The 21,217-nt window shown below is 39.7% G+C and overlaps 1 protein-coding gene across 1 annotated transcript in view; it reads right to left on the bottom strand.

Moving 5' to 3' along the window:
• The window catches only part of LOC119484914, a 24,768-nt gene extending 4,753 nt beyond the window's left edge, over positions 1 to 20,015 (bottom strand). The window contains exons 1-4 of the mRNA XM_037764095.1: positions 19,432 to 20,015; positions 16,817 to 16,918; positions 2,591 to 2,750; positions 1,725 to 1,752 (exon numbers count right to left, since the gene is read on the bottom strand). Coding sequence (XP_037620023.1) covers positions 1,725 to 1,752; positions 2,591 to 2,750; positions 16,817 to 16,918; positions 19,432 to 19,615 — 474 coding nt within the window. The 5' untranslated portion in view covers positions 19,616 to 20,015. The remainder of the gene's footprint in view (positions 1 to 1,724; positions 1,753 to 2,590; positions 2,751 to 16,816; positions 16,919 to 19,431) is intronic.
• Between the last annotated feature and the right edge of the window lie 1,202 nt (positions 20,016 to 21,217).

The following is a 21,217-nucleotide window of genomic DNA, read 5'->3' as shown; positions in this document are numbered from 1 at the left end:
ATCTTTTTAGTAAGAAGCACATTGTTTCCATGACAACAAGACCTGATGGCACACTTTTTTTGGGTTGTATTTTTACTATCAATTTGTATGTGTTTTCAAGAATAGCATTGTGGATTTTTCTTACATTTTGAGTCAGTTACAGCAAGTCCTTAATCCTGATTATCAGGTCACGCTCACATAATCGGCTACCTTACAGCAGTTCCGGTAGCAACACCGACTTGCCTAGTTTTAAAAAATGCATCGGCATCTTCGTAGCAGCACACACCAGGGCTTATCTGACAATCTGAGGAATTTGATTGACAGGCAAACACAATAGAAACCCAAAAAGTATGATTCACTGTAATGTTTCTACGCAACTGGAAGTACTGGTAGGTGGGCTGCGTTCGTCCTGATGACTGCATGATGAGCCTACAAGATAAATTTCTGTCTTTTATACAATGATCTTCTTAATTTTTCTCTCCGACGGAGGCACTGCCATTGCGAAGACATTGTAGCTACAGTACATGGCTTTATATAGACTCAGGAAATGAATCACTCCGTCAATAAATGGCAACAAAATAAACAGAAATTTATTCAAGGCTCTCTATCTGGAACAGAACGGTGTGATAGCTGGCATTTACCGAGTTATAGATATTCTCCTTCTCTAGTCTGTCTTTTTACTTCGTCTCCCTCCCTCTCTTGCACTCTCCACCCTCTCTCGCTCTCGCCCACAGAGAGTGGGTGACCTGGAATGAGCTCTCCTACAGACGGCACTGCTTCCTGCAGCCAGACAGGGGCAGTACTGTATGTAACGCTCGGATCTCAGGCGAGCTTTAGGCCGACTCTCGAGGGTCTGCCTTAGAGAAATCTTCACCCCCATTCAAATTTATAGGCACCCTTTGAAACCCACTCATCTCAGAAATTGATAGGTGATTACTTCCTGTCACAGTGCTGATCACAGTGAAAAGTTCATGTGTGCAGCCGCCAAATCAATTAGTTGGGAGTGATGCACTGCTGTGTCTTTTTCACTTGGCCGCACTAGCAATTATCCTTAGCTTGAAAAGGTCAGTCAATAATTTAATAATTAATTGCAAGAAAGGGTTTAGAAAGTTTTGAAGGTTTAGTGAGGTCGTGAATCTAGTCCGTCCTCATTTTTACAACAAAAACCAGAACCATTTTCTGACTGAAATAGGTGAACTAAATATGCATAAATAGGAAAATGTCTTCATTAAATAGGTATAGCATTTTGACTTTTTTGATAAAGTTAGTGTACTTTAATTTAATCAGCACAGGCAAGTTTAAGGATTTGAATATTTCATACTTTGAATAAATTTAGGGCCAAATAAAATCTATATTATAAGAGCTAGACCTAGTTAACTTGACTTTCCAAATTTATGCATGCAAAATGTCCATCCATGTTTGGGGTGGTTATCATAAAATAAATGAGAAACATCTGCAAGAAAACACAAAAAAACACTCCTATTAAAGAAATAATTTTGTGAAATACACTTATTTGTTTTTTGAAGCTACAGCCAGCCGACGGTTAGCTTAGTATAAAGACTGGAAACGGGGGGAAACAGCTAGCTTGGCTCTGTGTTATGGTGATAAAAAGCCGCCTACCAGCACTTCTAAAGCCGTACAAAAATCAAAGTGTAAAAATCAACTTGTCGCGGTGTTACGGGGTATTATGTGCCGCACTATTTCTTCCCGTCTTGGTGTCTCTGTCATGTTGCCAGGCAACCAACCAGTGGAGACTCAAAGGAGTTACCGTACCTGGCCAGAAAGGTGAAAGGAAGAAGAGGTAAAAGAAATACTCTGGCAGATAACCCTAGTAAAACCACAAATTTATGTTTTTACACTTCATTTTTTGCACAGATTACACAAACAAGATCGAACTTGTTAAATAGTGAGCTGGTAGGCAGGTTTTGTTAAACCCCCCAGTAATAATAGATAGATAATTGGCTGCTGGCCGGAGCTTCATATTTTCTTTAGACAGTGGTGGAAAGTAACTAATACATTTACTCAAGTACTGTTAGTACTGTACTTGAGTACAGTTTTGAGGTACTTATACTTTACTCAAGTATTTCCATTTTTCTGATTTTACTTCTACTCCACTACATCTCAGAGGGAAATATTGCACTTTTCGCTCCACTACATTTATTTGACAACATTAGTTACTTTGCAGATTTAGATTTTTAATACAAAATATAAATCAACAAATAAGTCATCACATATTATTATAGATTAAACTACCCAGCAGTATATAAAGAATTACAATTAGCTCCACTTTTACCAGCTGCAACATTAAAGGTCACATTAATACATCAATAATTATAATCCAGTAATATAATATACATGATACTGAAATGGGCCATTCTGCATTCTCTCCATTTGCTTAAGTAAGAGTTTTAATGCAGGACTTTTACTTGTAACAGAGTATTTCTGCACTGTGGTATTACTATCTTTACTCAAGTAAAAGATCTTCCACCAATGACTGTAAAGACATGGAAGTGGTATCAATCTTCTCGTCAAACTCTCGGCACATAAGCAAATAAGCGTAGTTTCCAAATGGTCAAACTATCCCATTGACAAGAACAACTCAAGAACTAACCTGCAGGTTTCATGAAGTCTAACTTGGGCATCCAAGCACTCACAAGCTGACCTATGGAGGTCAGAGACTTTCAACTGCTGCTGCAGCACAGCATCAGGATTGCACACAGAGGAGCAGAGAGTGCAGTGACTCCTCAGTCTGACCCACCCCGAGTAGCAACCTGCAACAAACAAAAATAGGCAGAAATGATGTCATCCAGTTGATCTGGGGAAGCACACATTTAGAGTGTGTTGGTTAATTTGCACTTAAAGCACCGGGGCACACTCTGGTACCCAATTTGACAGCTCAGAAATTCACAGTGCTACAGGAAATCCCATTTGTATATTCAGGGTGTTAAATTCTTGGGGTGATGAGGCTAAAGAGTTGGTACAATAGAGCGTTTCAATGTTTGGAGGCTGTAGCCAAATCAAGCTAATTGGCCCAGTACACAGAACAATTTAAAATAGCTCATCTTGAGGCTGTAACTTTTTATGGTCTTTCTATTATCAGTGTAGCCAGAGGGTGCATTAAATATCTCACTGGCAATAAACAAAAACCTGACGGAGATTGAAGCATTGCTCATTTCCAGATGAGATCTTACAGTATGATCTCTAAATAGATTTACTGAAATCTTTAAAGGTTTGTCAGAACATAGTAGCTGTTCAAAACTGGGACCTGGGCTGTTTGTTTTTCAGTGTTGGTGAGGCTGTTTGTCCACTTAGCACACAGGATCAACACCAGTGAGAAATGGAACATGTGAACCTGCAAATATCTACCCCTGAACTATACCACTCCAATGATGCATTTTTAGGTTCCCCTTTGAGCTCCTAAAAGCCACAAGCACACACGTTTCACTCGTTTTCCATTAACATGAACAACTCAAAAGCTGATGAAAAAGTACATGTGATGATTTCAATCAGCAGAGTAGCTTAAACATTTAGTGTTGTTGATCAAACATAGATTAGATTGGGATGGACTTTATCTGGGGATAATGCCCGATTATGGGGATGAATCCAATAATCAGACAATAGAATAAACTCCCTGCTTGGCCACCGGCCAGCTGCTGATCGAGTCTTTATCCCAGTGATGGTGGTGGTGGTGGGGAATGCTGTGGTTGGATGCTGGCATCAGCATATTGGGTTAATAATGAGCACAATGATCCGTTATTGGCTCCTCTGTGGGTAAGAAAAGAACCAGAGGGACCAGACTCTTGTATTTTGAAAGTAGAGGGAGCAATTATAGTGCTACAGGAATGAGCCTTAAAACCCAGAAATGAGTTAACGTTTTAGCACTTCTGGTTCCCTCGTCTGGAAGTCAATGGGTTTTTGAATGGGTTTTAGATGTTGCGGAGTGATTCATCTGTGGTTAACACAAGCTTAAGCGATTTTAATGTGTTGTTCTACGATATATATTACATCAATAGATGTTATGAAGCTTTTATGTGTCTTAAAAAAGGCGGTTGCTAACAAGTGGGTAAATGAGATTAATAAACGTCATCATGCCGACTCATCCACTTCTACAGCCTTGTTGTGTATCATGCCACCGTGGTGTAGTTTGTTTTATAGCCTGACATTAGCTTTTTACTTGTGGTGATTACATTCACAATTCAAAATTCATAAAAGTGGTGTTGTTTGCCACAGAGTTTATTTTCTGCAATAATCCAAAACCCAATGGAAAAAATCCCATTGGCTTTTTGTTAAGGCAGGGCGATGTTAACTTCCTGGTTGACCTACAAAAATACAGCATCCCTTGAGCTATCTAAAGAAAAAGCAAATAGGAAAGAATGGAGTATTAAGTAGTCTACCTGATGGCTTGAGGTGAAGCTAGAGGAATGGATTGTACATTCAGTTAACTCTGAAATACTGATAATTTTCCAATCATCTACACATCATTTAAAAAAAATCGTCTCATGATATGCTGCCACAAAGCTGATTCAAATGCCGCCAACCCTCCTGCACACACATCTTTATAGTTTACACTCCTGATTGAGTTTGACCTTTTGACCTCATACTCACTGTATATACAGATAAATGATGACACATAGTCTTTGTTTCCTACATCACACTCAGGGCTGTCGTGGTGAAGAAGTTTCCCCTGCGGTGACAATGGTTGGCTCAACAGTGTGAAATGCGGTTTTATTGCCAATTTTCTTTTTCAAATAACTTAATTTATCCTGATTTTAGTGCTATAAAAATAAGCTTTATTGTCAGATTATTAATAGTTATATTGTTGCTTTTTAAATCACAAACATGACGGTTTTGAAACTAATGGAGTGCTTGATTATAGTTAAATGCAGAACACAGAAGAGCAATGAGGGGCAGCTTTTTTATTTTTAGCTGAGACGCTTTGATTGTGTCTGGTTGCAATGATACAGAATATCCGTAAAGTAAAAATATCTGCACAAGGTACAGTACTTGCTCTGGATGTATGTGAAATAGGCGGTGCTCCCATTGCAAAGACTTTAAAAAGAAAAAATGGGAAAATAGCGGTTGTGGCAGTTGCTTGCCATCCCCTACGGTTGGCTCGTCAATAGCGCGGTATTGCAATAATGCGGATATTGCGATAGCCCTAATCATACTCATAGTTTATTTAGTGCTGTTGGTAAACTAGTTTCTAATTGCAGTGCATTTAGTTAACTTCTGTACAGTCAAACTTTAGTTTGCTTTAAGATAAATTTGCCTTGAGTCATTCTAATTTCTATTTCCTTGAGTTACCAGTGCCAGTATCACTTGTAAGTTGTTCAGCAGCTCAGTCCCTCACATGCGCCCCGCAGTGCACGAGTTTACTGTCGATTGATAAATCAGCAGACAAATAAGTTGATTAAGTGATGAATAATCAACAAGCATTTAATAATCAAGAAATGTACTTTCATTAATCAGTTACAAATATGCTAATAAAAATGGAAATGAACATTGACACAATGGTGTGCTGAACGTATAATTATTGGCTCAATAAAAAAATATCTGAAAAAAGAAATGTGTTAATAATGAATTATTGATTTGACAAGAAATAACTTCAATTCAAACTAAAATAAATGGACGTGATAAAATAAGAAATCCTGTAACATACGTGTTTCTGGAGACACCTAATCTATATATGTACAGCATATGTTTGCATGTTTGGCATTCTGATGCACGCACATCTTCATGCATACATGAATACAGATGAGTGTGTGTGGATCAATCTGTGGATGTCGGAAAAGATACACGTCTGTATATTATATTTACTGTATTGTAATTTTTTCGCCCATAGGGGGTAGGGGGTTGGGGTAAATGGAGACTGGGTTGGGATTAAATGATTGGTTCTCTCAAATGGGCCCTCATACTGAATGTGTTGGTGTGCATCTGTTTATGTGCTCGTACGTCTTAGCCTGAGTCTCTGTTTGGTCATTTTGTAATCTCATGCAGTCTGGTTTTTGGGACATTTTTCTCCGGAATGGGAAACTCCAGCTCTGCAAGGATATTGTCCATCTGCTGCATCTCCTAAAGGACCACCGATGGAGAGAGTTGGGTGGCTACATCATGCAGCGTTAAACACGGACAGACAGACACACCTCTGTAAGGTGACACTGCAGCATTTTCTTGGCACATATGGTCTGGTCAATGAGATCAGCAAAGGCCATATAAACATGGTTGCAGAGGGACTATTTGTCTCTGATGGAAAGCAGCGTGTTTGCCACCTGCTGTGTAATCTTGTGTGACACTCTGTACTCCGATGCCCAACGGCCAATATTATCCTCGTTACACCACACCAGGGAGAACGGCACAAACAGGCTGCTATAGACTGTCACATTGTTAGTGTCATTATGGCTCCAATACCTTAGACAACAATGACAGAAGTGTGGTGATTTCACTGGTTATGTTTGTGTGAGGTAGTAAACTGTAGGGCTGTGTCTGAAATCACTCCCTTGTTCACTACTCCCTATATAATGGACACTTCATAGTTCACTCAATCGTGAGCAGTAAATTGAGATTTCAGACGTTTACTTATCATCAGAGCGCAGCAGAGCCTGTCATTGTTGTATACTGTAAATCAATATACTTAGTAAGAGCCCTTAGAGCACAGGCTTGAAAGTGCCACATTTAAAGTGGGCATTCCCCCCAATTGTAGAGAAAGGAGACAGTTGTAATGTTATTCTTAAAACCGTTTGTATTTGAAATCCAATCCCGATCTGACAAGTTGTTTGGAGTGTCAGTATACAGTATATTCATTCATTCAAGCCTTTATTTAAACTTGAAAAATACACTTACAGCGACGTCGAGTGACAGACAAGTCGGGCTACATCCACACGATTACGTTTTCATTTTAAAATGCACATCTTTTGCTACGTTTTTGCCTGCCGTCCACACTACTCCGGTGTTTTCGAGCCCCTAAGACGGAGACATTTGAAAACGATCTTGACCCCGTTTTAGTTTTAAAACTTCGGGGTTTTAGTCTGGACAGACAGAAACGGAGACCTTTGAAAACACCGACGCAGACACCCACGTTCGCTTCTTGATTGGGTCTTATCAGTCATGACATGTCCTTCCCTGATTCATCAAACCCCATCACCTGAACCTTTTCCAGAAGAAAACAAACAACATTAGCCTCGACCACCAGTGGTTAATTTCAACATGGATAACAAGTTACAAGCGTTGCTGACCTTGTTGTCTATGTGAGCAGCTGTTGTGCAGTTAAATTCTGCATTTTATAATGCTACTGCTGCCTACATGCGCAGGAGGCAAGCTATTATTCGAGCACTTTGCATCAATTCCCGTGTCCAGCACTCCTTCCTGTTTACAGCGGCACACGTATGCCCAGGGTACGTGAATGGTCATGTGATATGCGTTTTCAGGCCTGGTAGTAAGGATGGAGATTAATTCTGAAACGGCCCTAAAACGCTCATCTGGATGGAGATCGTTTTCGTTTTAAAACATTTCTTTTACCATATTAGTGTGGATGTAGCCTCAAAAAGCAGTTACACAACAAGATAAAATATAAAGATAATTCACACAGAACAAAAGATTAAAACAAAGATGTTCAGCTAAAACAGTTACACATTGATATATAGTGGTTTGTGATCATGGGTTTGAACTGTGCATAGGTTGGAAAAGTATCGATCTTCAAAGTGTGTTCAAAGTTGCTCCATGAATCAGGAGCACAAAGGAAAAGACAGACTTTGAAAGATCAGAACATGCCGAAAGCATAAGCTAATGATTTGAGCGAGTTTGATCGGGACCAAAGTTTCACTCCAGTATTATTGTGATGTAAGGTGGTATCTTACCAAAAAAGCTTTTAAATAAAAAAAATACCAATGTTTATTACGCCCCTCTGCAAGAGAAGAACAACCAACCTTATTATACAGGAGACAATGGTGATTATTATAGCTATCCCCAGTAATGAATCTGAGGGCAGAGTGACAGACCGAGCCTAGGGTCAAAGAATGGAAGCAGCAGCATAAATTACTTCACTATAGTCCAGAACTGATAAGAAAACTGCTTCAACGATCCTCTTCCTACTAATCATAGGAAAGCTGTTTCTCTACAAGAAGCCATTAGCAAGCCATTAGCAATATGGACTTTAAATGTAAATTTCTCATCAAGCCAGATGCCAAGATATTTATATTCCATTCACAAAGGTTATATGCAGAATATTGTGATCCAACGTGATCTCATCCCTACTGGTCATATTTTGCTGCTTGGGCAGAAGCCTTTTTGCGCAGTATCTTGACGCAGAAGGTTTGCGAGTGGTTAACTTTGTGAAACAGTCGTGGTTAGGTTTAGGAAAAGACAGGAAAAGATCATGGTTTGACTTAAAATAAGTACGCTTGTTATGGGGCTGGGCAATATGATGATATATATAGTCAAAACGCTATAAAAATGTCTATTGTATATATTTTACTATATTGTTTTGATATAGGCTAGGTCTATATTTATTTATTTTTTCTGTATTTCCATTCCATTTCCATCTCCAATACTACATAACCTCCTCAAGAGCAAAGAACGATTAACTGTATCAAATACTTTTGACAGTGTTTTTATTTTCTAAAGCAGAAAATATATTATTTGTAACTAAAGTAATGGCTGAAAAAGTGTTGTCATTAGTTCTAAATCTAAATCCAGATTGGTGCAGAGATAATAAGGAATTACTTGAATTTGTTATTTACCAGATATTCCAGGATTTGTGCTAAACAGGATAGTTTGGAAATTGGGCGATGATTATTGAGGTCACTTCTATCTCCACCTGAACCACATGAGCCATCGTCCGGGAGCAGGGAACTATTAAAATAGAACAATTAAATATGTGTTATTTGCTCTAAAATAAATGGAGCGGCTAGCCTGAGAACAAAGGGGTCCAGTTTATCCTAAGTTATCATAGTTTTATCCTCTCCGGTGGATTTCCTGGAATAAATGGAATGCAATGCTTCAAAAACAACACTAGGTGAGAAAAGCTGGCAGGTAAACTGAGAAATGTGGCACATGGAGTAATCATCAACATCAGCAAGTGGGGAATATGTCTTTTTCAAATCTTCAACATCAAACAGGTGGCCAGCTGCAACAAAATGCTTATTAAAGGACAAACAAATCTTCTCTTACTCAGGTACTAAACATTCTTCAAATCTAACAAGAGTGGGTAGACAGATAGAGGCTGAGTTTTTTTTATTTATTAGAATAAGAGCTAGTAATTAAATCTAGATGAGAACTAGAGACCATCTTGTGATGGGATCACACCGGAAAACACCATAAAAACCCTCAACAAGTTGGGCTAGCTAACTACACCTAACTAGCTATCTAACTAGAAAGACAAACTGAAAGATAAACAGATTTATCGGTCTGCCGCTGCTCAGACACAAACAAGCATGAGTGCGCCTGCGCAAGCTTGGAGGATGACGTATGAATTGCAGCTTCTACTATAGTCATACGTCATATTCCCATTTTACCAACAAACCTTTTATTTTTTTAACTTTGCTTAAAATTCAGATGAAAACCAAGTGTTTGGTCCATCTCTTATTCTGTATTGCTTATGAGGAGCATGATTGTTAACAACTTGTTGTTATCATTGCCTGTTCCAATGATAATTCTACATTCAGGATTTCAGAAGTGTAATGAATATCACAGTGAAGAAGGACATATAAAAAAGCCTGCTCATCAAAGTTATATAACGGCAGAGCGGATGTTAAATCTCTAACAGCCACATCCGGTCACTGGAGTCCTGCTCACTGCTGGTAAACTCTCCTGTTAAACATGCTGATATACACACGCAAAACATACACAGCAATTAAGTCATTAGTCTGGCTGAATTCACATGCCAAACAGCAACATGGGCAGAAATGTGTGTCTGTGAGTGCGTGAACAAGTGAATGTGTCACGCCTAAATGAGGTGAACTCACTCCAGCTGTGTCTTGACTTTATCTCTGACTTTCTCCAGCTGCTCCTGGCTACACCTAATCATTTACTCTTCCCACAGAGGAAGGGGGGCGAGAGAGACAGAAAAAGTAGTGAAAGTGTAAACAGGTTTCGCAAAATATTAATGTTACACGATGGGTGTGCCAAATTCAGTGTAAGTGCGCTATATGTAAAATGTGCAAAAGAAATACTGTACATGGTGGTGGCTCCCTCTCCTCTGTATCCTGATTGTTGTTGCCTGTACATTTCTGCCTCTGGCAACAACACTCAGAGGCGTAGGTGGACTGACCATCATGAGTGGCCAACTGGGACCTGAAGGCCAGTAGTGAGCCGAGAGAGACCCATGTCTTCCCCATAGAGACAGACAGAGTGTGGGATGTGGGGGATATTGAGTGCATCATTGGTCTGTGGTTCTCCCCTTCACACTAATTGTTTAGTTGCTGTAAATAGAGAAGTATATTTGACTAATAAATATGATACAACAGCCGAATGAGAAATCAAAGTCAGTCTGTAGAAATCTGAGGAAAAGGGCCATTTCCAACAGACAGAATAACAACTGTCACCAACCAATGGATTTAATCGTGGTGCAACAGGTGATCACCTTCATCTGATTATTAATTAAGTTGATCAATAAGCCTTTTTCACAACAGACACTTTAACTAAGGAAAGTAGTGTAACACCACATTTTACAGGTCTGCAAATTTCATGGTAATTAGGTAATAATCAGCAAGTAACCTATTTAAAACCATGATATGCTATTTCAGCATATAATTATTAAATAATGTTTATAATAAAATCATTTTTTGATCACGTGCTCGCTGTTGTCACACACACATACGGTCTGTCAGCGCGGTGTAATGCTACGACTCACTTAAGGTGGACTGTTAAGGTGGACCAGGTATTCTCTAGTCTTTTGGACAAACATCACCTTCACAAAAACAGATTTCTTGAGTTTCTACCAAACGTAACTCAATTTTGTGTGGACTTATAGACTTTAGAGATTTTTACCCCAGCTAGATGTTTGAATTTTTGGACCCTTGGCTGCCTGCCTGGTCCTTTTGTTCTGTTTGCCTCCGCTGACTGCCCACCTGTTTCCGACCTACATCCTGCTTTTTGACTGCTAAAATCTTCTTTTCTTTTACTCCTCCTATCTACAGACTCTGCTTCTGGTTCTGACTCAAGAATTGTTACGCTGATACCTAAATATCAAGGCTGCAAAATTTGCCAAAAATAGTGAGAGTAAAGTCTAAGAATGTACAGTGTATTGATTTTCATTCATCCTCTGCTATTATTTTACAGTAGCCTGCCATGATTCCTCTAGTTGCCCTCAGTGTGCTTCTGATCCTCCACCTGTCTACTCGTACCTTATTACCCCATCAGCCCCCAGACTTAACTGCCTCGTAATTCTAGTCATTTTCCAGATTGTCTATTGCAGCCAAATCTGACGGTCTTCAAGTGACTCTGATCACAGCTAGTTTTTGGACTTTTGGCTGCCTGCCTGGTCCCTTCTGGTCTTGTTTGCCTCCGCTGCATGCCTACCGGTTGCTGACCTATATATCCTGCTTTTTGACTAGTAAAGCCGGCTTTGGTACCACTACTCCTACCTGCTGATCTTGCATCTGGGTCTCAATACAGATCTGTTACAGTGATAACGTAAATTTCGATGTTTGGGGGGCAGAGCATGGAAGCCTTGCCATCAATAGCAAGAGTAACTTAAGGTACGTTCCAAATAGCATACTTTTTCTTTTTACTTTTAGTACGTACTGCAGCTGCCCTTACAAAGTACGTACTGTTGCATGAAGTATGCATACAAATGGGACATACTACTTCTTCATAACATTGCACCTTGAACTTTGACCCTCTTGCTCATGTATCCGCTGCGCAGAGGATTGTGGGTCAGAAATAGCCAGAAAAGCGTGCTGGCTTGCATACTGCAAAATGCGACCGTATGACGTAGAACATCCTGATATTTTTGTCATACTGAATTTGACATACTATGTTGGGACATACAAAATATTTTTCTGGCATACTAAATAGTATTGTGAACGCTCTGTACCGTCCTCGGGCACGGTTTGTCGACCCGTACTCGAGTCCACTTGAAAAGGTGGTCTGGAGTACGGTTCATGTGTACTTGGGTATGGTTCGCATCAAGTGTGAAAGCCAACTGTACCACAGAAGTGGAAAATAACAGTCCACGGAAGTGGACTGTTATTTAACGTGAGTAACGTTAGCAGTCAAAGAATAGTTTTGAAAGGGCAGGCTTTTTTCAACGCCGCCGGTCCCCCTCCGATATCTGTATCTGCACGTAGCATGTGCCGATCTCATCCTCTGAGCTGTACGACCATGATTGATGAAGCAGGTAGGCAGGTGAGAGGTTCCTTAAAATATAAACAATAGTAGGCCATGTGGTTGCGCGATGTTTATTATTTTATATAGCTAGTTTAATAGTCTGCCTCCGAAGAACAAGAGCCGCTCAGCGGGCAGCGAGAGAGACAGTGGGGGAAACAGAGTGCAGAGCCGGCATATTTTCACATCAAACTCAGTTTTATTTTGTTTCTGTGAAGGTTGAATGAAGTGTTTTTCAATGCTCTGTCACTAGAACAGCTGATTTCAATATAAATGAATACATGTGGATGATGACGCAAGTGTACTCGGGTACGGAACAACAATACTAATGTGTAATGGGCAATCATACACGGGCACGGTACGTCTCAATAGTACCTAATATGCGCCCTCAGTTTGCTGTACTGCTGGGATTTTAGACACTGCCCCCGCCTTTTCCGGTCACCTAATCTCAACCTGTCAGATACCCTGAACCTCATTACCCCATCAGCCCCTCAGTATACACTACCTGCCCATGCAGTAATTCTAGTCAATTTCCAGATTGTCTATTGCAGCCTTGTTTCCTGTATCTACCCACCTGCTTGTTTTAGTGACTTGAACCCAGCTAGTTTTTGGATTTTTGGCTGCCTGCCTGGTCCCTTCTGGTCTTGTTTGCCTCCGCTGACTGCCTACCTGTTGCTGACCTATATCTATCTATCTGACTAGTGAAGCCTGTTTTGTACTACTACTCCTACCTGCTGATCTTGCCTCTGGGTCTCACTCTAGAATTGTTACACTGATAAATGTTGAGGCTCTGAAATGTAGGAGCAGAGAGCATGGAAACCATGCCAACAACAGCAAGAGTAATGTAGTCCAGTTAAGTCGAGGAATGTACTGTTATACTGATTTCCATCCATCCATCTACACAGTGCTCACTGCGTAACTGAATCCAGGTCGTGGTGACATCGGGCTAAGCAAGTCATCTGTCTCCCGAGCCATGTCCTCCTGTTCCTCCTGGGGATTGATTTTCAATCTTTATTTAACCTTTACTTACTGCTTACAGACAACAATATATTTTGTCTAATAAATTATTGAAGTAAATGTAACATGCATGACACCATTAAAATCAATTCGGGTGAAGGGTTCACTTTTGTTGGAGGTATTTTTGCAGCCACACTTGTTTATGCTACGCGTGGTATTTGCAGCTTCTACACAGTGAAGAAGGAGCTTATAAAGAGCACTGGAGGATAGTATTATATCCTTCTTGTTTTACTGCAGGCTGTTAAGGTTAAATACAAAATAATCCAAACTCACCCAAATGTTAAATTTCACATTAAAATTCATCACCCACTAAGGTTATTAAAATGCTAAGTTTATTTAAAGCATCTTATTGAATATATCTTTGTAGACTATACAGGAATGCTTTGTCTCAATGTTTTCCACACTGTGAGTGTGGGGGTCTGTGCAGGTCTGTTTAAGTCAGCGCTTCTGGATATAAATTTGTAGAACTTGCCTGCTCACTACGCATCAGTATGCAGCGAGCGAGAGAAAGCAATTTGATAAATTGCAGCTGTATGTCTTCCACACGCCATGTATAATGTGAATAAATGTCTCAAATTGCGGCACAATTAGTCAAAAAAGCAGGTCTGGCAAGTGTGAGACCACAGGTGTGCCCCCTGCCTCGCGTCTCCGCTTTGTGTCTAAATTGGAAAATATCAACCATGGGTGGACTGCCCACTTTCCTCTATTTAAAAAGATCTTAAATTGTAATTTGGCTTCATCTAATAGGCTTATGAGATGCATCAGCTTTCACATAAATTCCATTTCTGTGATTTTGAGTGCCAAGACAGGTGTTATCTCTGTTCCACAGCACCATCCCAACATGAAAGCATGATCTCAGAACCAAGTGGTTGCTGATGATCAAATAATCACCTGCTGTGCAGAAAACAACATGATAATTTCATCTCTGTTGCCCCTTTGCTCTCATATACTCGAGAGTGGAGTAGATCTGAAGCAGCGCTAAGCGAAATACTCACACTGTTGTGCTTTCGAAACACCCGGGAGGAACAGAGATGTTAAATTCTTTAAGCTGTATCATTATGTTTAACTGGCATTTAAAAAAAATTGCTCTCACATCCTGGTGAATTTGATCTAATGAATGTTTTGAATGTTCATTGATTTTTATAATAAATTAAAGCGAGTTTATGAAACCTGCAGAGAATATAAATATTGCCACTTTGCATTACTCGCATTTTATCTAATGACTCAATCAAATATCACAGAAATATAACATTAATGTTAAAGCTACTGAACATCCCCTATATCTACTGTACTTTCAGTATACTCTCATCCCCTCTGAATATACTGTAGGTTCCTGAAGCTCAATGTGAAGACAAAATGACTCATAATTTCATTTATCCCCGGGAGCCTGCAGCACTTTAATAAGCTACTGCTGTGAAATAAAAGCCCTATAAAGTTTGCATAGATTTTTTAAAAATAGATTTTGTATCAGCTGATGGTGGTTGTAAAATGAAGCTTGTTATGTTTTAAACTGTCCCTGCTCATGTTTTATTTATCTTTATGTCTGAACATTTGGCGATTAAAACTACCCATACAAAAAATGTAATCTGCAAGAATCCTTTTTTTTTTTTTAAATATTGTATTAGCATTTTCCTCTTTACTGGACTGTTGAACAGACAGAGATCGGGATGCCATGCAAAAAAAATCCACAGCTGGAGTCGAACCAGGATTCAAACTTGGAATCAAACTTGCAATATCTCTTATCATTTCTCCATATAATCGCATTGTGACAAAACCCTTTTAGCTCACAGTTGCAATCTCTAATTAAATGGTTACAGGTGAAACATACCAACAGCTGTCACATGATCAAATCTTAATTATTTTTACATTAGTAAATACAGATTTTTAGAATTTAGAGTAAATTTTGGTATACAAAAACAAAGTGTAACCATTATAATATAAAGTGGTGAGCATACATTTTCAATTTGCATCTGATTTTAAATATTTTAGTGGATATTTTGATAATTTAAATGTATGGGCAGAAATATGTGTCATTAGAAACACTCACTAGATCTGAAACCGAGGTGCGGTAGCTCGCGAAGTATTGTCTCATTTGTGGTCTGATAAACAGTAAATTCTTCAAATTTAGTGCCTCATATCGCTATTTTCCAAGCTACTGTAGCCGTGATATTTTGCTCAGACGGACATTCCTTTCTGCCACTTTGGATTCAGGATTTAATCAATAAACAAACTATCTAAAATGTAGGCTACACGGACCAGGAGTTCTGTGAACCTGCACTCGATTGCTCTTCCTCGACGACCGGTTGTGCGTCTCAGATCAAATACAGTTTCAGAGCAACTGAATTCAGTTTCATAATATTACATTCAGTTTCAGATTTATTGGAATTCAGTTCCAAACTAATAAATTAAATTTCAAATTCTGCTATTCAGATTCAGTTTTCAATGAAATTATTCAAACTAAACAGAACAAAACAAATCCAAATTATGTGATTCAAATTCATTTTTTTAATGCAATTGTTCAATTTGGGCAATTGAGATTCAAATATTAATTATTCAAATTCGGTTTCTAGTGACACATATTTCTGCCCATATAAATGCTGTGATCATTTCTCTCATTAATTCTGTCAAATTATATGTATGTATTTTTTCCAACACGATTGTAGCTCTATACTTGCATGTATTGCATATGTAATTAACACATGTTTATATGTTCCGTATAAAGCAGTTTAGTATGACAAACATATTATCCCCTGAAAATCCAAACCAGACTTCATCATACAAGATACCCTTCTGCCTACACGTACCAAGGCGGCTGCGAGAACTGTGGTCTTTATGGAACGTACACTAGCGGCTAGCACGTTTCTTTTTTCATCACAGGCTAGTGTTATATTGATTTATATTATTGTATGTTGCCATTTATTGTGCAACCACTGATAATCTGTCCAGCGTCAGCAGGATGACTTTGATAGCTGCTGTGCTGCTTGGCGATTGCTTGATTTGAGCAACCCGTTTTCTAATGTCTTATATATGGCGATGTAGCACTCCATGTGTATTGTACTGTATTTGACATGTATGTCATTGACTAAATGTATAGTGCATGTCTATGGCACTAGACTAGCAGAGAAGAGTATAAAGATATGTTTCCATGGGTCCACACATGGCTATAATGTTTATTTTTTCATTTAGTCAAGCATATGATAACAGTAGGTTTTGCTGTCTTTTGTTCATATTTAGATTAATGTCCATCGTTGCTCTTTGCAGCACTTCGAAGCTTTGTGCGACTTTCCCTAATACAAATATTTGACATTTGTGTCCTGTAAGGCTTCTATAATTCATGCAAGTCCATAAATACAGTCTGCTGCTGTACATTCCTCTGACGTTTTATGTAATATTCCACAAATGCAGCTTCTTAACCTCTATAAGGCTATTTGTCATTGTCAACTAACCCATACCCTCACACACACATACAGACCAACAAACATAGGAACACACAGCTTACTATATTTCCATCTTGGAGTGGGTGTGAGATTGGATGTGTGGATTGTGGATTCTGCAGGTTGGGTCCATGCTTGTAGCATTGCTGCTGAGGTGTTCGGTTGGGCTGTAGGTAATAGAAAAGAAAAAAAAAGTACAATTGTTGTGAGTGACAGGAACAAATCCACTGTAGTTTGGAGTGCAACAGCAGTCAGGTGTGTCTCTGAACAGGAAGGGGTTCAAAATGTGACTCAAGGACACTTCAGCAGCAGCAGGGATTATTTGAAACTGATGGACGCTCAGCGGGGCTCTCGCTAGTCCAGCAGCCACGCTATCCTCCACTATCCGGCCTATCCATGTACCCTGCTGCTTTTCTGTCTTTCCAACACTCTGTTTCTCTCCATATCTATCTATACTATCTATCAATCTATTTGTGTTTTCTCTCTCTTGCTCTCTTAACCACACAGACAAAGACACACATGCACGGGTCTCTCTGTCCCAGTGGGAGCTTTCCCTCTGACCTGCTGCAGAGGGCGGGTGTCTCGGAGCAGCTGTTTCAGCTCCCGACTCAGCTGGCTCCTTCAGGAGAAAAAAATAACGTTGGTGATCCGCTCACCAATCTGTTGCCTGCTGTCCGACCAGCAGAGCCTGGTAGTGGGAAAGCTCACGACTGCTCGGAGGCAGTGAGTCGGAGCTAATTTTTCTGCTTTCACCTCACCGGTACTGGCATTTCTTTTGCAAGTTTAGGCTACTTACATTTTAACTCTTCGTTCCACTTATCACTGACATTTCTCCGATATTTCTGTACTCAAAAAATGCAGGTCTAGCTCGACACCTGTTGGAACATTTTCCTTGACAAACATCACCACCTTCCTGAAACAAGGCTTTATTATGTTATTCGGAAAAAAAGTAGCTTGTGCCTGCAGGATGAAGCCATTACTTTCCTTGAATGATTCACAGTCCCCAGAGCTAGACAGGGGCCATGGAACATGCCAAACATTATAGATATTTAATGTTTCAGCGCCCTAAAGCAAGCTGTTGTCAGGGGGACACAATTTCTAGCAGCAACTCCTGGTTGCAACACTGCCGTCAAAAAATCCACATAATTCAGGTAAGGCTTGCTCCCAGAGAGCAGCTATACTACAGCTATACTCCCCTGTAGCTCTGTAAAAACACAACAAAAAACACAGAGAAAGAAAAAGAGTGATGCCCTCAGCTATCATTAATCTAATCCAGTGGTTCTCAGGCGTTTTGGCATGTCACTCCTTAAAATGAAATCATGTCTACTTGCTGCCCCTTGGCACTGGTTGACCGATTGTGACCAGTTCAACCATTAAAGAGGCATTTTTTCTTTGTTTCATTGAAATATGCTTTAGATAGGGCTGTCAAAGTTAACGCGTTAACGCAAATTCATTTTAACGCCACTAATTTTCTTACCGAGGTTGTAGCAGGCTCAGTTTTAAAGTTAGGCATCATGAAATTAGAAAACCTAATGAATCCATTGGTACCAACCATGTCATACTAGCTCATCGCGAAGAAGGCTACATAACGCTCCAAAGTTACGCTAAATTTTGGCGAGGAAAAGCTGTCATGGCCATTTTCAAAGGGGTCTCTTTACCTCTGGCCTCAAGATATGTGAATGTAAATAGGTTCTATGGGTATCCACGAGTCTCCCCTTTACAGACATGCCCACTTTATGATAATCACATGCAGTTTGGGCATGTCATAGTCAAGTCAGCACACTGACACACTGACAGCTGTTGTTGCCTGTTGGGCTTGAGTTTGCCATGTTATGATTTGAGCATATTTTTATGCTAATTGCAGTACCTGTGAGGGTTTCTGGACAATATTTGTCATTGTTATGTGCTAGCTGATTTCCAATAATTAATATATACACATACATTTGCATACATTTTTGCCCACTCCCATGTTGCTAAGAGAATTAAATACTTGAGAAATCTCCCTTTAAGGAACATTTTGAACAGATAAAAAATGGTGTTATTCATTTTCAATTCATCGCAATTAAATATTGAAATTAATTGACAGCCCTAGTTTTATAGTGAATAAGTAAAACCATCCAGTAATTTAGAAGAGATAAAAAAACAAGGAAAGTCAGTTTTCTGCTTTCCGAGCATGTTTATCTTCTCACAACCCCTTAAGGGAGTCTTGACCTCCAGACTGGGAAACACTAATTTATTCTAATTTATAGTATGACTAAGAGAGAGAGTTTTAATTATTTAATTGCATATATGTCGGTGTATTTTCAAGCAGCTGTTTAAGTAGCCTAGTAATTGATTATGTTGCTGTCACAGTGGACAAAAAAAATAAAAGCAGTGACCTGGTTTTTGGTTAGAAACCCAGCTGGCAGGTTGGAGAGCTGCCTGCACTGACCAAGACATTGGCTGCCAGCTGCAGAATATCAACACTATGTTAAGTGTGTTAACCCCCAAAAACACAGCCAATGTGCCTATTGGATAAAGTATATGTAAATGGCTGTTTCAGGAACAGCTCTATAAATAGATCAAACGTAGCCAAAGGCTTGTTTTTTCTTCTTAAAAAAAACAGAAAAGCCAGCTTGGTCTTGCATCGTGTCTCTCTCCACAGTTGGTTCAATATCAAAGCCAAACCCTGTTTTGATACCGGCAGCCAGCCGGTCATGTGGGGGAGACGGCAAGGTCGTCTGGGTTATGGAGTGAATCCAGTGGAGCTGCAGCAGTTTGAGGCTCTCTGATGGTTGTTTGTAGTCAGGCGGGTCCATCTGGCGGACAACACGAGGACTGCTCATCAATGTGGACACTTTAACTGGACATGTTCTCACCTTCATCCGATATGCGCTGTATTTATCCCTCGAGAGGCGTCTTCATGACACTTTACACAGTCCGGATGACAGGAAATAGTTACATATCCACTAACTAAACATCCGGTCAACATTCAGGTAACTTAGTGGAGGGAAAAACAACTTTTTTTTTTTTCAACTTAAAGCTGCAGTAGGCAGAATGTTTTTGGCATCATTGTGCAAAAAAAAACAAAAAATCCATAATAACCTTTCAGCATATTGTAATGTTAGACTTCTGCACCTCCTCATGGCTCTGTTTTTCAGGCTTTAAAGGCCCCATATTACGCTAATTTTCAGGTCATACTTGTATTTTGTGTTTCTATGAGAACACGTTTACATTCTTTAATGTTCAAAAAAAACTTTATTTTCCTCATACTATCAGCCAGAATATGCCTGCATTCACCCTCTGTCTGAAACGCTCCGTTTTTAGCGCTTTTTGACGGAATTGCAACAGAATTGCGTTGCTAGGCAACAGCTTGGGTCCATGTGTACTTCCTGTCAGCTGATGACATTCACATACACTGCAACCAGGAAGAAATCTGAGACACATTTAGAATGTTTACGTTTAAAATTGTGTCAAGGGTCTAAATATTGTATATTCAAGACATCACGAATGGGCAGAAATCCTGACAGCTTGTTTCAACTGCAGAGTTTCTGGATACGGGCTGTGTGTATTTCCCTGTGGATTGAGTGTTTTGATACTTTCACAGTATTTATATAGGACTTAAGCCTGCTTTATAATAAAAAAAAAAAAAATTATAATATGGGACCTTTAAAACATCTAGCCAGTGACGTGAGACTTTAGCCTATCACAGGTCAGTTCAGAGAGAGAAGCCTTCCTATTGGCTGAGCTCCGGCTGGTGGGCAGTGCTTGGTATTTCCTTAACTTGATCTCAACATGGCTGCCGGCGTCACAAACTTTCTCATTTTACAGCTAAACAGTACACTACAAGATGATTATGAAAACATTTGAGGCGAGAAATAGGCATTACAGTAACACAATATTAATTCATATTTGATCAGCGCTGCCTAGTTTGACCGTCTGATGCCGTTATAGGAGCACCAGAGGACACTGGAGGGAAATCAGAGGACACTGATTTTTTTTTTTTTTCAGATTACCTGTCTCATGCACTACTGTCAGGATATAGTGACCATTTTATAAAAAAATAACTTTTTAAAATCATATTCGCTCCATTTCTACCCACTGCTGCTTTAAGGCTAGGTAACTAATTCTAACGTTACCTAGGTTACAGGAGTTAAGCATGGCTAGATCATTCGACCGTTAGGCTAAAAAACAGGCAGTTTGTAAAACTAAAAAGGACCAGATATATATAACTCAAATCACATTCACGTTTATATTTAACTTTACCCACCTTTTATTTACCACTGTACACATCAGTGTGTATCACCGTGTAGCCTACAACCGAGACACGGGCCCACCCGCGGTGCTCATCACTTCTCACTGGGAGTGTGGAACTCAAGCCCCCGGCAGGCCGCTGAAGAATAGCGGTGTCGTTAAATATTCATCTTGGCACACTTTTCCTCTCTACTGACCGAGCCCTGCTGCTCTGAGCCGGGAGCAGCAGAGGT

This window comes from Sebastes umbrosus, chromosome 3 (assembly GCF_015220745.1).
Source record: "Sebastes umbrosus isolate fSebUmb1 chromosome 3, fSebUmb1.pri, whole genome shotgun sequence".
In the NCBI taxonomy this organism is placed as follows: Eukaryota; Metazoa; Chordata; class Actinopteri; order Perciformes; family Sebastidae; genus Sebastes; species Sebastes umbrosus.
Note: the sequence above shows the minus strand (reverse complement) of the source record. Positions and strands in the feature narration are given on the sequence as shown.